At 34.2% G+C, this 18,762-nt stretch overlaps 1 protein-coding gene across 3 annotated transcripts in view; it reads left to right on the top strand.

Moving 5' to 3' along the window:
- Positions 1-18,183, top strand: part of LOC149799789 (monocarboxylate transporter 12-like) — a 33,353-nt gene extending 15,170 nt beyond the window's left edge. The window contains exons 7-8 of one of the 3 annotated variants that reach the window (XR_016421235.1): positions 8,013-8,195; positions 12,411-18,183. Coding sequence is in view for 1 of the 3 variants with exons in the window: in XM_089959173.1 (XP_089815299.1) it covers positions 8,013-8,143 (131 nt within the window). In the remaining 2 variants the exon portion in view is untranslated. Of the gene's footprint in view, positions 1-8,012 lie in introns of all 3 variants that reach the window. The other 2 variants (XR_016421236.1, XM_089959173.1) reach the window with 2 other exon arrangements.
- Positions 18,184-18,762: the final 579 nt, after the last annotated feature.

The raw sequence follows: 18,762 nt of genomic DNA, 5'->3' as shown, positions 1-18,762 counted from the left end.
GAATCAGTGAAGCTCTGCTCACTCTATTATGATGACAAGTGAAACAGAATAGAGTTTATTTTCAAAAGAAAAGTAATTAAATTAAAAATTAATGTAGAAACTCCATTGTATTTGTGCTTAGAGCATCAGAGTTTTATCCAGTACTTATCACCTCAAGAAACTTTGCTGAGGGAGTGAATCATTGATATCTGTATAGTTCTGTTATAAAACTTTGCTGAGGCAAGTGAATCATTTATATCTGTATAGTTATAAAACTTTGCTGAGGCAAGTAAATCATTTATATCTGTATAGTTATAAAGAATCAGAAGCTTGAATTTAAGAGGAGAGAAACTGAACAAAGAATCTGGTTTATTTTCCAAGGAAAAGTAAATCAGTTTTTGCTAGTGTACATCATGTGGTATCTGTGTAAACTTGACCACAAGCTGGCTCTAGAAAGACCAACAGATGAACATAGGCAAATCAAGATGTCCCTGCTGCTATAAAATATAAAACATATTGACACAAAATATCTCATCCAATTCAGTTAATTAAATAATGATTTTGCATTGTATTTTAAAGTTTAAACTTTATTACAATTATTCATAACACCAATATGACAGGGTGGCCAACAGTACATGATTGCTTTTCCAGATTGTATGAACAAATCCTAATTTTGTAATATTTGGGCAATTAATGGCATGTAAACTTTTAAGGCATTCAATTTGGAAAGTGAATCAGAAAGACAATGAAATTAGCTTTTGAAAGGTTTGGTGTAGGTCACGAGTGTGACTTTAATTTCTGCATTTGTTTATTGAAAAATTAATATTTTTGCATTGCCATGTTGGTGAGTGAATTTGCTACATAAAATAATAATTTGTGAGATCACATTATCTCTCACAAAAGAAACTCTGCATTATTGTCTTTATGGTAGGTCATATTTGAGTGGCCAAAAAAAGACCTCTTCACAGCTAAATTACTAGGATCTGTTCCTCCAAAGGCACAGTATGTATTATGTTAGTAATATAGTATTCTATATTCCCAAACCCTTAAGGGGGCATGGTGACTATAATATAGCAGCATTTTACCATATTCAGTATTGGATTAATGAGAAAGGTTCAGTTTTGTGCCTTGAATATCATTTCATGAGAACATTGTAATTCAAACCAAACCTCATTTGGCTTTTACAGCATTACTCAGCAAATGGGTTGGTATAAAAATACAGGATTACTGTTAGTCATGTTTATTCCTAATGGCTGTTGTGTGATCATATATTGGCACCATGTCATGCAAATTATATTCTTGGCCTATGTGAACAAACTGGTGTATTTATGTAGACACAGACTGACCCTAATAAAGCCTGCACACAATATAAAAAGACATGTAGTTAGAAGAAGGGCAGAAAGAAATAAAAAAAGATTCATATTAAGGGACTGGCATTCTATTGTCTTAAAATAATTTCCTGAAATCCAAGATAATACCATTTTTTTCTTTTAAACTATTTAGTATTGAAACCACTTCTGATATTCTTGAAAAACTCCCAACACATAAATAGAGAAGTCAGCTAAGGACAAAGTGAGAGATTTGTAAAATTTGAAGAGCTTTGACTTCAAAAGGAGAGGATGGAGAATGGCTAATTATTTATGGTCGTACATGTGTTTGACTTTCTTAACCTGATTAGGACCGAATGCTTGAGTGGTTTTTGTCTGTTTTCATCTGTTTGTTTGCGAACTTTTGTGCAGTGTCAGGGTCAAGGAAAATTATTTTGACTAAATCTGAAAAATTATCTGCTACTGTAAACGGAGGAATTTGTTTGGGTACAGAGATGGTTAACATTGTTTCGGCATATATATCGTTACCATCATTTGAATCTGATTCTGTGAAAATGCCATCCATATGCTTTTGATGTAATCATTATGTGTTTTTCACCAAATTATATCTTATGCTCTCCTGTGTGTGGATTATGCTTTTTTAGTACATTAAAACTTACAATAATAAACCAATAAAAATAGTTGTGTTTGTCATTTATATTAACATCATTTTAATTCCACTCATCTTAATTTGTCTTGCATTGACCTACATATTTTTCCTAATTGTCTGTTTATAGCCACAAAAAGACCCGTTTCCAAGAAAACAGATGGGTTTCTTTAATTTGAAATTATGTCATGCAGGTTCATTATATTGATATTCAAGTTAGTTAGCAGACCAGTCTGTACTTTTGAAGAAAATGGTGAACAGGCTTTTATGTTTTGACTTGTGGAAGAAAACTCTTAGAATGGATGGGTCTTTCTAAGCTTAGAAACAAGTCTGATCAGAAAAAGGATAAATCAACACTGCTTTACAGATCTGTAAAAAAAAAAGAATATGATAATGATGCAATACAGCACTGGGGGTTTAACACTTTGTCATGCAGGATTTGTGAACTTCGTGATCATGCTGAAAATGTTAGACATGTAGACCAGTTAAAGAAAAATAATTTTACAGTATGTTTTGTTTGGTATTCTGGTTCTAATCCACATGAAATTATCCTAATTTTGTATTTTGATCTGCTTTTACAGCTTAGCAGTGAAAATAAACTACATTTTTAGCTGTGATGTCATAGTCTCATCAATGTAGGGGTACTAATATTAGTACTGTACTAGTAACTTATAAGTCACACTTTTCATGCTCATACTATGCTTTCTTGCCACTTATGTTAGCAATAATTATGCTTGTACCTCACTTGGGGTTGGCATATATGTGAATATCAGTGACAGCATATTTTTTGTCACATTTTATATGTTTTAATATGATGCATGATGGGGCCCCGAGTGGCCGAGTGGTCTAAAGCGCTCTCCGTTACGGATCACTGCCATCTCACCTCTGCCTGCTTGAGTTTGAGTCTCGGATTCGGCTAATGTGGGTATGTGAGAAAGCTTGCCAGTAACTTCTCATGGGTTGGTGGTTCTTTCCGGTGTTTTCCCGGGTTCTTCCTCCACCATTAATACTGGCCGCCATGTATAGCCTATTTGTGCTGAAAAATGGCGTTAAACCCTACAACAACAACAACAATGATGCATGATGTCATTCTTGCCACCATATCAAACGTTCAAATCAGTTTTACAGGAAGGGCAGAATGCATATAATAATGTCCATTGAAACTAATTCCAACCAATGAAATTCCATTTTTCATCTATCATTGAGTTTCTGATATTTTGGTTGCTTAGGTTTTGTTGTTGCAGCATTAAGAGATTATGCATGCTTAGACATCTCAACACTCTTAAACACCGAAGCCAGACCAGCTGTGTTTCAGGCTGAGTGAGCTCTTGAGTACTCTGATCATAATCATTTAATCTCTAATCTTTGGAATTACATCTGATCACACATAATACAATCCATGTGGACAAACTTCAAACACTGAAGCCAACCAAACGCTGCTGATAGAATCAAAGGGGTATTAATTGTTTTACAATGCTTGAAGTCAAAAACCAAATTCAACTTCCCTTGCTTAAGCCAGTCCACGGTCACATGATCACAAGCAGTATTACATAGCTGCCAAGTGTCCTGTTTTTCCCATATTTGTTTCGTATTTTGGACCTGAGCATAGGTGTAAGTTTTTCTTGTTAAAATTTTGTTTAAAAATAAGAAGATCAATTAAGCATAGAACAGGCACCGGGTACCATTCTTATATTAAATGTATTGCATGTATATAGGCCTTATCAATAAGTTACTTACTTTCCTTAGGGAATGCTGTCATCACTTAATCAACTTCCTTGGGCTCTGTTTATCGATTTTAATTACTCTCTAAAATGAGCTATTTAAACGATGACACTTTGGAAAGATGTAAAATCCTGGAACTTAAATCTTACCTGAGACAGCATGGGCAGAATGTTAGTGGGAGAAAAGAAGAATTAGTCAAGCGAGTGAAGGGGATTAAAGCATTGGGCCTACAAGATGTAAATTGTGTTTTGTTAAATGGTCCACAGTAACACAATTCAAGGAAAACATCATCGCCATTGTCATTGAATAATTGGATGAGAGATCTGTGTAACATTCCTAATTGTAAAGACATTGGTGTTTACAATTATTTAGTTTTGACAAAGATAGCAAGCGACAGTTAAAGAGTGAAGTGTTTTTTTTTCATGACCAGCACATCAACAATGTTCAGTTTAACAACTGTCTGTGTGGGTTCTAGTCTAGGATTCAGCCAATGTGGGTATGTGAGAAAGCTTGCCAGTAGCTTCTCATGGGTCGGTGGTTCTTCCCAGGGTTTTCCTGGGTTCTTCCTCCACCATTTAATGGCATTAAACTCCACAACAACAACAACAACAATTTAACAGTGTTTTGGAGGAAGGTTCATATTGTTTCACTTGTTTGTGTTTGTTGCACTTTTCTTTTGGAGAACTGTTTTTTCTTTTGTTTAAATGGAGGGATGATGAAATGGACACCTTTTGGGCTTGTGATGTCTGAGATAAGGAATCCTTTGTCTGCCATAATGGCATCTCCAGGTTCACACATGTCAATCAGGGCACTGTCTTTAGTAATTTGTTTGTCACTTGCACTCCCTGCCTGCAAATCTGATACAAATGTTACAACCCCAACTGGACTAATCCCAATTAGCACTTTCCATGTCATATGTGATTTTTAATCACTGTACATCAAAGATTGGTGCTGTAAGGAACTAGGCGTTTTCCATGCGTAAATCTGTACAGTCAATTATCACCCTACAATTTGGATATTTTTCCTTGAAACTAAGTGGCATATGTTCATCAGCACGTCTTGAAGGCCGTTGGATTAGTCAATCTAACTGTATATACAAATAATCAATCCACTTGTTAAAAATCATTCCACATGTCGATGTTCGAATGTTAAATCGATCTGCTAAGTCTTCCAGTAACAAGCCTGGTCTCAATCGCATCAAGACAAGAAAGAATTCATCTATCAGACGGAAGTCTTAGACATCCCTTTCCACCTGTAGTACCATAACGAGCTGTCCGACTTATGGGATCATCCTTAATTTCATCAAATATTGCTTTGAAAGTAGCTAAATTTGGAACTCCAGTATAAAATATCAATTTTCGGTTATCATTTTCAGGATCCTCAAATGTTAAAACGGGAATTAACCTGTATCCCACAGTCTACAATTAACTTTGTTAACAGGGGTGCCATATTCAGGTGACATTTCATTAAAATCACATTGTGTAGAAACATCTGTCCTCAGTAGGGCATTGGTTGGCAATATCTTTTAAATTTATTGGTCCACAAAAATCATGTAAATGTATAGAGATGTCCAGAGGTGATTCAGGTTTTGCTATAAATGGTTCTGAAATATTATTTTAATCATCCTCATCATCACTCAATTGTTCAGCAATGTCACCTTGTTCCATATCTTCATTTAGTTGAAAGTCACTATTGGCATGTTCCAAGGTTTCACTCTCCAGATTCTGAAATTAAATAATTATACAATATAAACATAATTTTTTTAATATGCACAATTAAATGTTGGTGCTGGTGTAAGTTACAACATTTCCTTTAAATACTGCATGGGTAGAACGTTAGTCCATATTTACAGTGTAACTGTGCACCTGTAGACATTACAGTGCCAATGACAACAGCAGATTTAAAGACAATACAACATTTGATAAAGGTCATTACAAAATCATATTAAACTTCAATGCAGTAGCAGACTACACGCAAATGCACAATTTTTGTTATCTCTGACCATCTGTATGTAACACATCACAAAGAGGAGCACACTTAATAAGTTAAATATGGAATATGACTATTTGTTTAAAAGCATACACAATGCTATCGATTACAGCTGATTAAAAACCACAGAATAACAATAAATCCTACCCCACATCTCATATAAAATGGATGGAGCATAATAGTACTCAATGTAGCCACATACCGATGCATTAAACACCTTGTTTGGGAGAACCGAAGGCACTGGATGCTCTTTTGATGGCCCACTTCTATTCACAAAATGATTGGAACACATTTGGCTGTTAACTGTGTAAGTGAAATCTTTCTGTACTAGCCATGACCAATGAAGCCAAAAGAAATCTATGCAATGATATTGTTTTCCCATCTACTTCCTTCCCTCTGAAATTGCTACAAATGCAACAATACTTGCGGGTTTTTGCCATATGCATTCTTTGACAGCTGATGAATGGGTAGCCCATGGAAGTTGAAGCGGCATCTAATGGATGCGCAAAAAATGCACTGAAGAGTTCCTACTAGGGAAGACAACAACCCTTATTGAAAATGCCTATAGGGATATAGCATTCTGAAATATGATTGGTTCGATTGAAATTAAGGCTATTTGATGAGTAAGATTTTATCATAAAGTAAGACAGTTTCAAGTTTGTAAGCCACAGCAGTTCCTTTAGACATTTTGGATGTAAGATCACTACCATTTGCATTTAGAACAAACTTGACATCATTATATGCTTGTTGCTGAAAACCTTTCATGGCGATTATAGCATGAAAATTAATGTTATTATCATTTAAGACAAACTAGTCATCATAAGAAGTTTTCTGGTGAAAACTGCATTTAGAAGAAGAAATATTAACCAAGATTTTCAATATGACTGCCAAGGTGGCCGTATTGGACTACAGATTGGCACCATTTTCATTTAGGACCAGCTTGTAAGAAGTCTTTCAGTAAAAACCTCATATTGATCTGATTATCATTCAGAGAATCAGGATAACAAGATTGTAAAGATGTCCCAGCTATGGTATTTTTATTTAGATGTGAGAAGTCTTCTGTTCTGGATGTGTAGTGAGAACACAATTTTAAGTCAGTGATATTGGATAACTGATAGGCACCATTCTTCTGTGAAAATTCCATGTTGATATGACCATCCAATATTGGATGTCAGATCAGTATCCTTTTCGATTGGGACCAACAAGATATCACAATATTGGATGTCAGATCAGTATCCTTTTCGATTGGGACCAACAAGATATCACAATATTGGATGTCAGATCAGTATCCTTTTCGATTGGGACCAACAAGATATCACATGAAGACTCCATGTCAATATGACCATCTATTCAGGCGACAAGTTTTTTTTTTTTTTTTTAAATGTGTCTTGCTTTGGTGGGCATACTTGAATGTTTTCATTTGGGACTAACCAGACCGTGTCATGAATGTGTATGTAACATTATTTTGGCAATCCTCCCAGTAGTTTAGGAGCAGCAATTGCAAATGTCTGCCAACATCAGATAACAGACAGACAAAAGGGCTCTTAAATAAGCTCTACTGGTGTGTAAAAAGTACAGTTAAAAAGAGATGGTGTTGAGAGACAGAAAGTATTTGCATCTACTGGTGTGTAACAAGTACAGTTAGAAAGAGATGGTGTTGAGAGTATTTGCATCTACACGTGTGTAACAAGTACAGTTAAAAAGAGGGTGTTGAGAGAGAGACAGAAAGTATTTTCATCCACTGGTGTGTAACAAGTACAGTTAGAAAGAGATGGTGTTGAGAAACAGAAAGTATTTACATCTACTGGTGTGTAGCAAGTACAGTTAGAAAGAGATGGTGTTGAGAGTATTTGCATCTACATGTGTGTAACAAGTACAATTTAAAAATAGGGTGTTGAGAGAGAGACAAGGTATTTACATCTGTTACTGGTGTGTAACAAGTACAATTTAAAAATAAGGTGTTGAGAGAGAGTCAGAAAATATTTACATCTGCTACTAGTGTGTAACAAGTACAGTTAAAAAGATATAGTGTTGAGAGAGAGACAGAAAGTATTTACATCTGCTACTGGTGTGTAACAAGTACAGTTAAAAAGAGATGGTGTTGAGAGAGACAGAAAGTATTTACACCTGCTATCGGGTACATAGCTACATTGTGTTCTCAGTAGGTTTTGTCATTTCATGGAAATTTCATTAACAAGATACAGAATTGAAATATGACCAGAAACTTAGAATAGATTATACCATTCAGGGTTTCTTAATAAGATATGAAAAAGGTGAGAGATTTGACAGAATGACTTTTTGTGTTAACATTTACCTGTTGTTGAAAACCTTTTTTTTTTCAATTACAGGTTGGCTTTTTGATGAGACAGAAAGTTATACAACCTCTTTCATCATGACTGGAACTGTTATTGCTCTAAGTGGTCTCATGTTGTTCATCATTCCATGTATACAGAAGAGGCAACGACAGAGAAAAGAATGACACAATGGACTCTCACTTAGCTCCTTGAATATTCTCACCCCTCCTAATACGGGTATGGTCATGATTTCCATTAAATTGGTTAACCACTTTATAACTTGCACTTCATTTTAATTATTAGCTGTTGAAATCCAGTTCATGAAATCCTCAATTTTTTATACACTGTACACAATTATGAAACAGCATTCAACTTGTTATATTAACATTCACTTTTAACACAGGTTCTTTGCAGGCATTTGTCTCAATATAATGCTAAATTAACGTTTTACAGAAAATGTTAAACTAATTCTTGGATTTAAACGTTCTTCAATAATACTTTCTTGATCATAATTCTTTAGGAGTACTACTATCGCCTCACATATCTAACTCTCCCAGGCAAAAACTTTCTGCTGTGGCAGCGGGGTCTGTCTTGAGTGATACTTATCGATCACAAGATAATGTTGATAGTTTGGGTTAACCGACATAGCATGTATTTTGCTAATCCTACCTGCTGTAGCTAGGTCAAGTAGTAAGCAATTCTAATACAGGAGGAGAAATAATGAGAGATTTTGCTGTAAGAAGAAGGCCAATGCCTTCTGGTGTGTCAAATCAATATTTTACCAGAAGATAAGTCTTTGTTTAGTCCTCTGTCATCTCTTCCATGACAATGTCAGACCTATCAGCCCTTACACTTAAAATAAGGACTTATGGCATACAAGCAAAAACTATGGAAAAATAATCACTGCCAAAAGAACCAGAATATAAACAGAATAATTGGTTTGTCCACGTTTGATTTGGATCCGGTTTTCATATTAGAATTAGTGAAATTAGTCAGGGAGCCAGACTAACTTGACAGCAGCACCACAGATGCTTTAAACTGCACCTGTTTGTTCATGAGAAGCGTCTGCATGATCAGACTGTTGATTATATCATATTTTTAAAATGGTGTACAGAAAGCAATGCATGTTAATAATAAAAGAAGGGAAAATAATCTTCTAGACAAATGTTAATAATCAACACAGAAAATTAATAAGAGTATTCAGATTCTTGTGAATAAAAGCTGGAAATTGTGTGTACTGGACATCACATGCCAATTTGAGTATGTCTCATCACGGGAGATATGATTGCCGTCATCAAGTGAAATGGAGAATGAATTTCCATGAATTGTCTCAAGTTGAGAGATAGCAACAAGCCATTGAGTTGCATTGGGTTTGGAACTAAAGTTTGTGCAACTGTACTAGTAGTAAATAAAGTCTATGCGTACTTTACAGCCTTTTCAGTTGAACATAATGTTTATCGTCACTGCGTCAAACTTTTAATTACGTTTTTCATCTTTACTATAGCAGTACATGATATTTTGTTACACCTTACCGAAAACTGGTAAATCTTATGGAAATCAACTGCCCTGCAGAGACAGACTCGTCAGGGTTGGCAGGGCAACAGTGTAGCATGTCAGAGATTGTGGAACAGTAACCTTTTATTGTGATGAGTATTCATTATTTCTAAGAGCCATAGTAGTAAGTTAGCTATTTAGGCTATTGAAGCAGAGAAATATTTTCTTGCTTGGAGCACTGATATAAAATTCTCCACTTCCCCTTGTACACTTTCAAGTAGTGGGTTATCTCACCCTAACAATTCTCTGCACCATTTGATGTGAGAACTATTTGTTTTTGAGAGCTTGCTTAAAATAAACCATGACTCAGCAGATCTGGTTTTGGATGAATCTCCAATTGTAAATTTCCCTTGCCAATGTATCTAGTCATTTATCAATGATTTTTCCCACTTAAGGATAGCATTGAGCATAAGATTGCACTCCAGTTCTCCTACTTTTTGCCAATCATTTGGAACCAGAGGTGGTTTAGAAGAAGTGTTGGCATCCAAAAGCATTCCAATGTATGGAAAGAGTGTTGATGACCCTGGCCATAGTAGTAAAATGCTCAGAATTTCATGGACACAAATAGCACACATGTCAATTTCACATTATTTTTAATAATATGACTTACTTGAACCTCTTTTCCAAATGAACATAATGAGCAAACATTGAAAAATTAAATCCTTTATATACATATACACCTCTCCCTCAATAACTCGGGCACATTGGGGTCCAAAAACATCAACCGCACTATAAGCTAGGCACAAGTTATCTAGGGACCTATAACAACCAGAAAAAATAAAGGGATTGACCTAAAGGCAAAAGGAGGGTGGGTGGGTTGGCAGATTATAGTATTGAATACTCAATTTATAAACATGCTGAAATTAACTGTGAATAAATATCTCTTCATAATGGTGTACTTCATTTATTTTTTCCTCATAGAGTAACATTAATTTCAGGATAAGTTAATAGTATATTGAGGGGGGGCGAGTGGTCTAAAGCGCTCACCAGTACAGACCACTGGCATCTCACCTCTGTCTGCGTGGGTTTGAGTCTCAGGGTCAACCAATGTGGGTATGGGAGAAATCTTGCCAGTTGCTTCTCGTGGGTCAGTGGTTCTTCCTCCACCATTAATACTGGCCGCCATCTTGTGCTAAAAAGTGGTGTTAAAACCTATAACAAAAAATAAATATAAAAAAACAGTACAGTGTATATTGAGGAGATCATCAGAAACATTATTCCACATGGTTTCCGTTCACTTAACATGTTGTGTTAAGCACGTTGTGTACTACGTCATTAATTTTTGTGTTGAATTGGATACATTCTCATCAAAGAGCAAAACACATTTTATCCCATCATCCAAAAGAGATGTAAAATAATATGGAGCTGATCCAAATGAAGCCAAATATGATGATTTACTGTCTGAAAGACTTGTTATGACTCTGTGGTCACAAACTTAACAAACAATTTAATTATTAAAGTGATAAATGAAAAAGGCGAGATTAACTTACAGTATGAAGTAAATCCAAACTAGTCCTTTTAAAAGTCTTTGAAAGTCCTAAACGAATGAAAAGTCCCTTATAATTTTCAATACAAGAAATGTACTGGTCCTCCAAGAACCATGATGTTGTCAAGATGGCATTGTCCAGAATATTTTCAAATAATTTATAACAGATCCAGAATAATATTATAGTCTAAATAATGAGCACTTTCTATCACCACTGATAGAAAAACCAGATGTGTGAGTTATTAATAACCTGGATGTATGACAGCTGTATTTGATTTTTGGAGTGGCTTAACGTTTTCTTTTTTTTTATGTGCAGTGCCAACTTTTTCGCATACAAACTTGAATTTACCCTTTAATTGATGATTCGATTAAAGAATTTTTAAGATCTTCTTTAAATTCATAAGGTTTTTATTAAAATGTGGGGGCTTTTTTAAAAGTGTTTTTAGGTTAAAATAAATTGTTAAGCTTTTTAAGTTTCTTAGGTACCTTACAAACCCTGTAATAATGATATAGGTGTAACCAGCCATGAGCATTGCTCTGGACATGCAGTGGACATTACCTAGCTACTAAACTATCTCATCAAAAATTACCTGTAAGGCAAGGACTGGATCAATAGTCTATACAGGTAAAGTCATTGAAGTGTCACTTCATAATCATGAAGTGGATGCTATGACTATAAACTTTGTACAAAAAAATGTATCTGTCCTGACATGAGAAGAATTTTATACAGAGACGTGCATGCAACATCATTTATATTTGCCAATGTGGATGCCTCAAACGGTTATTCTATAGACAGAAAAGAAAAAATCGCAGCTAGAGAAGACCAAGAAATAGTTGAAAATATAGATGGAATATACTTGCTAAAAATGAGAAACTTCTCCAACTTGCTTGAATGATGAATACCAGAACTCTTGATGTTGTAACTCTACTACCCTGCTACTCTGCATGAATGGAAATAGTAACACACAGGATTTTATGCCAGTCTCTTTATCAAGTAGAGATCACTCTGTCAAAGATGTTGGCAGAAAAACTTTCAGCTTGGGAGGGCTGGATTTCTGAGGTGGTAGTACTCGTAAGGTATTGTAATCATGTAATGCATTTATAAAGCAATCATCTATATACAGCTTCTTTTTTTTTAAAGCCATGTTACAGTGTCTTAGTCTCTCCATCATTTACCTCTCTTGGATCATATATCAGCGAACCAATAGTACATGGAAAGCGACTTAAAAACATTTGTCTGTACTTTGTTACTTTTATAACATAAAATAGCACAGTATTTTTTTTAAATAATACTGTATAAGAGTACTTACTGATAATTCTGACAATCACATGAATGCAATGAACTCCTTTAAAGTCCAGTTTCAATTGGACAAATATTTTCATGTGTATTTTTCTGCATCTTTTGATAGCAGATTAGCAAGATGAAAAAGTGTTGGAGTAGTAGCTAGACAGTTTAGACTTGCATCACAGCCTTTTCCTGGTGCTGTGTTCATGACTACAGTACTCGTCCTTCCATGGGAAACATTCCCTCTGTGAATGGGCAAAAGCCTGTATAAATTTATTATACACAGTTTTTGTCTGGCTGACTTGACATATGAGGTATTGTATATATCTTGTTTATAAGTTTAGTCCAATTTCAGACTGCACTAACCCAGATCTGCAGTCACATAAGGCACCAACGGGTTTGTGCAGTTTAAGTTTAATCAGAAGAATATACTAAATAGGCCCAGATCTGCCAGCATGTGATAGCAGACCAGGGTCTGATTTTGTTTTAAGTTGGACTTCTAAGCAAGTGTATACAATAACTAAACAATATCTTACCAATACACATCATCATTAGATGGTGTATGATCAGGGATGGCACTGGGCTTCACCAATGTCGCAGATTGCAATGTTTTTACTTATTGGCAGCAAAATATACCATCTGGTGATTGTTTTTGGAGACATTTTTAGGCTGTTTAAACTTGTATATACAATCTTGGATTTGGGTAGGAGAAATTTAAAGTCACCATAAAAGGAAGTTGCAAACTTGGATATAAAATGCACTTGGAGCTATCTATTGTTACATAAACAAATCATTTGTTTATATTGACAAACATGTCTTAATAGCACATTTTTACATCATAATCCAATTATGTACATATGTAGACAACTGGCCTGGGTACTGTAAATGCTCTGCTACTTTCATGCTACCGGATTATTAGAATCGATTAACCACTGAAGACAATAACAGCTGCAATCGACCAAGTGATTTTGATTTTTAACATGGCTTTAACAATTTTCCAGACCAGTCGCTATGATATGAGGGTGTTTTCTGTTTTTTTAATGAACCCAAAAAATAGTTTTGCTGCAACTTCATAAAACACTGATTACCTTGGAAGCACTGATTGTTCTGTATATTAATATTAAGCAAATGAAACAAACAAAAAAGGCCTTATCCCCTTGGTAGCCTCAGCAACATGTTAGCTGTCTCCAGCTGACCAAAATCTAGGCCATGTACATGTGGCATGTAAACAAAAACCACATACTAATGGGAACCATGAATCTCTCATTTAATTGTTTATTGACATGTGTTTGTTGACTGGGATAGATCAAACAAGGACTAACAAAAATTTTTTACATACGAGTTATATTTTATTATTTTTGTTCTAACGTGATGTGAACGATATATAACTTGTCTAACATGTGATCCATTTTCGAATTTAGGGATTTTTCATGTAATGTTATGTTTATTTGATTTAATTTATATTTGATTTAATTTAATTGTTTGTTTGTTTGTTTTAATTTCTTTTTATTCCATTACATGTTATTGTAATGTAGTTTTATTTACTGGATTTTACACTGTTCAGAAATTTAATTCAGTAAAAAGCAACTAATAATAGAAACTTTGTATCTTATGCTGACCTAGATCCTGACCTTGATTCAGAACCACTAAGAGATGAAGTAAACAACTTGTTAAAAAAAATTAAAATTCTTTCTCAGAGAAAGATTCAAAGTGAAATCGATGCTATTCTTGGAGTACTTGAGAAATAACCTGTATCAATTAGGTTTTTCCAGAGGATTAACCCACATCCGAGCATCTGTTTTGCATTGTAGGTAGATTCATTATTGATGTTTTGAGTAAAAATAGTGATTAGTGCCTTTACACATGAGAAGTTAATATTTTGTATGTTGTGGCCAGTTTTGGGGCTAATTATTTTATTTAAAAGAAAAATGATTCTTTTCCCTGGAAATACTAGTGCTCTTAATTAATTCTTGGACAAAGAATGTCATCAAAATTTACACAGAATTCAAACACTGGAATATTATTTTGAGATTCAACAAAGAATTGTTGACACATCAGTACAATGCTGACTTCAGCTTACGTCATTGCCTTCCATTTTGTATTTCAATGGGATTTGAACTCAGTTTCATTAGGACTTTTTATTACTAGGGGTTTTAGTTTTTAATTCTTGGATTATTTTTGGATTCGATTGGTAAAACTGCAAGTTCTTTTCTCATTTTTACCTTGTTTTTCTTGGGAAATAAGTTATTTGCTAAATTTTACAAAGCTTGTCGTCTTCACTCTTTGTTATGTTTTGTAATAGCCTAAACACATAACAATACATGTACAGAACTTTATGCATTGTGGGTTCTTCTGCACAATAATAAGTTGTCAATACACACATGTATTTTAGATTAGTTTTGTCTTCAATTAATCCAAATTTCAATTGTTTATTTTCTCTGTGTAAATCCTTAACACTGACCTATTAAAATTTCATTTATAATGCAAAATAAAATTTTGTGCAGCCCTCCCCCACTTACTTATCTCTACATCCACTTGAGCTGACAATGTTTCCTTGGTAACAGGGATGTTGAGATAAACAGGTAGTACTGTAATATGAAAATGGCAACATTTTTTGAAAATTGGCAACAAAATATTGAGGTTGGCAACTTTTTGTGTGACAACTTTATTAATGCCAGCGCCATCCCCGATGATGTTGATTATGATGCTCTCATATGAAATTATTATATCATCCAACATTTATTTATTTATTTATCACTCACAGATCTTCCTGTGCAAATGTATGAAATGATCCAGGTTTTTCTATTTTTAGACACTGTCATATTCTTTGGATGCTGTTATGTGCGTGTATGACATTGTTTGGTTTGTAATTTATGCCACATCTTAGGTACATTATCTACTGCCAAGGCAGTTAAAGTGCCTGGTCCAAGAACATGATGGTAGCCAACCTGGGTTAACCCAGTGGTTAGACAGCTACTGAGCAATGGTGGCTTCTGTACTTGTAGTTCCCAGTAGGTTTGCTGATGCACAGCACAGTCACTGTAGGTTATGTTGCAATTTAATTTATTTATGTTAGATTATGCTTTTTAAGTTGTTTTTTTTTTCTTCAGAGCTTTATTTATATCAATCTTTGTAAAGAACAATGATAAATCTAATGTATCACTTAGCAAATAGGGTATAAAACATAAATTAAAATGTTTGTGGTGTTGGATATTAGAGTCATGCCTAATGTACATGTGCCCTGCAAGTTCAGTCTTGTACTTATGTCTTGTCCACAATATCCAACAACACCAACACTATATTCTATCATATTATGACTTCATCAAACTTGTATAAATTTATTTGAAGTCTCTGGATATATTGTGCCTTATGAATTATGAAGTTAGTAATAGGAATAAAATATATTTTGTATACTATTGTATTTTTTCTTTATGATGATGTTTGGAGATCATGTAACTGATGATAATTGTAAGCTAGAATATATAACATATACATTTATTTATATTGTTTGATAAGGCTGCAGTGTTTACCACCATTTCTAAACATGTATATAGTTTACAGTAACTAAAATGATGCCATTTAATCAAGGCCATTACATATTTAACCTTTCCCTGTATCTACTTTACTGTTAGGCTTAATGAACAGCTGACTGCTATTATAATTATAGGTTACTGCATTTTTATGGGAAAATATTAACGAGTTTTTCCTGAGTAATACTGCATGAGCTTTGGGAGTTTAGAATTAGTCTGAAAAAACCATTTCATATTTTCCCATACAAATGCAGTAACCATTTTATTATATGCTCATTTCGTTTTCCTACCTAAGGCTTAATAATAAAGGAATATGCTACAAGAAACAAAGTAATTGAATTTATGCTGCATTTCAAAATAAATATACAATCATAGATTCATCAGTACATAGTATTAATGTTAATGCGCACATAGCACCGCCCAGTACTTAGTTTTTGTTTTTTCCCCGTTTTGGTCTTCTTAAACTTGCATATTTTAAATGACTTTTCATTGACAAACAAATCTGCACTTGGTCTGGAATGATGGATTTTGTTTTTCTGTTGATCCAACTCAATTCTGCCTATGATGGTCTAGATTTATTGGGACAGTTCATTGCAGTAGGGAGAACATGATTTCATTTCGAAAAAATGTAGTCGAAATTATAGTACAATATTGGTGTGTATCAGGTTCTCCATGCCATCGGTCATGTCACTTAGATTTGCAGAAGGAAAACAAAGGTGCATTTTGAGGAAATTCAGGTTGTATAAATGTAAGTAAATTGATTACTATTCTTATTACCAACTAAAAAAGACACGTTTACATCCTGTCGATTGCATGTTCACTGTCAGAGGGACTCTAGCTATGACCTGTTTCACACAGTGTATGTCTTCTATTTATAGCCTAACATTGTATCAAAATAGTTAAACAGGGAAAATTGCAAAGCAGCTGTTGTGCTACAGTCCATTTAGCCAGTGGAAAAAATACTTTTTTGGCGGATTGGCTCAGAGGCTCTTAGTTTCCTACCAAAACCTTTAGTTGCATTTTGTCTCAAATTAGTGTTCTGATTGACCATAAAAATGGTTCGGCACTAATAGATATGCCCTCGATATGCCTTTACATGTTATTTGTATAGATCTTAAAAAGCACTGGTCACAGTCTGAACCATTCCATTTACAAAACGTTATGAACATTTCTCCTAAATAATTGTTTAAATAATCAGAACGGTATTTTCAATACGGTGTCTCTCATGTTTGTTGTGGATGTAGCAGTTATCACATTCATTCATTTGCTCATTTTAAAGTTTTTTTTGTGACTCAGTTAACTCATCTACACCATTCACTTTATCATCTCTACTTTCATCCACAAATATAATAAACTAAACCTAAAGGGTTTACTACATGAGTGTACATGGTTTGTTTACAAAGCAGTTCTTAATACACTATACAATTTTTAGACACATGTGCAGTATAAAGGTGTTCAATATTGTAAAATACTGCACAATTCTGACAATGTAAAGTTAATGGAGAAAAAAATGAGCATATAATAATGTACCTTGCTCAACTTGTGATTCTTTCATTTGCCGTATTCATTTTTCCACTTATTATGAGAAGATACATTTTGGAATGTGTCTGTTTTATCTGAGAATTTGGATAAAATATCACCATGATTGTTATGATGTTGTTTTCCACTGCTACATACATGTACATGATAAAAACAGACAGATAAGGCATCATGATGTCCTGCATAGACAGGCAATTTGGATGCTTTTGTAGGCCAAGGGCCAAGAAACTGTACAGTGGTTTTAAAAACATGAAACTGTGTTTCTGAAAAATAAAATGTTACTAATCAAAGGCTGTGCTTTTGAAAGGTAGATAATGAATTTGAAATAAAATTTATTAAACATTTATAATAAAGTCAAACTGATGTGCAAATTGTACAATTGTATTACTTTGAGATTCTACATTAAACATGAAAATCATACACCTCAAGAAAAAATAAAAGAAATATAACCTGACAGTTTTAAGCAGAAATATATCATTTTTAATTGCAGAGAGTAGTTCCTGCATCATGTGCACGTTTGTTTGTTTTTTACATGTTTACAACTTTTGTAAATGTTTATAGGCATTATACTAAACTCAGCTGTTTACATGTGTAAACTTTGCAGCCTGACTGTCTGACAGCTCAGTTGGACCTTGCCAACTCACAAGCTTGCCAACCAAATGCCAAAACAGAGTGTCCAGTCAAATATCAGACAGTACATATATATTAACCAATAAATATACATCTTGTTCTACATGTACATCATTGTTAGAGTGCAGTAGCAAATCTATGTCTATGAAGTTTACACTGCACTGATTTAGATGTGATTTGAAAAAAACTTTTTGATATCTCTGTCTGCTTTGTCTGAATATTTTAAGTATAAACAATTTTCTTTTCATGAATATGAAAGCCCTTTTTTCAATGTATGCATAAAGTTCAGTTCACTAAAAAACAATCAAACTAAAAACAAACAAAAATTCATTTTAGGAAAAATCCAAAGACTGATGGGATTGTGAAGTGAACCAAATGCCGCAGTTTATTTCAGTTAAAACTCAACATGACTTTTTATTTTAATTAAGAAACAAGAGACTTAAGCAGGTCTGATATCTCTCACCCTAATTGTCATATGTCAGCTTGTGAATGCAAATTCACACACATATTAAAATGTGGAGAGGAAAGAAAATCTTGGAATACATTTGGTATATTGTCTATTAATTTGTGTGTGATTAATCTTTTTTCCTAGACAATTTACGTATAGGATCACTTTCTTAGCATAGCATAAAAAGGACATGTCGTTTATAAAACTAGCCTTGTCCACTTGATTTCTCCCAGGACCTGGGTCTAACTGTTCATAACTTGATCTTCTTGGGGGCTCCTAGGGCCAAGTGGTCTAAAGCGCTCTCCATTACGGATCACTGCCATCTCACCTCT

The sequence above is a fragment of the Sinohyriopsis cumingii genome, chromosome 5, assembly GCF_028554795.1.
Source record: "Sinohyriopsis cumingii isolate HCF-2022 chromosome 5, ASM2855479v2, whole genome shotgun sequence".
In the NCBI taxonomy this organism is placed as follows: domain Eukaryota; kingdom Metazoa; phylum Mollusca; class Bivalvia; order Unionida; family Unionidae; genus Sinohyriopsis; species Sinohyriopsis cumingii.
Note: the sequence above shows the minus strand (reverse complement) of the source record. Positions and strands in the feature narration are given on the sequence as shown.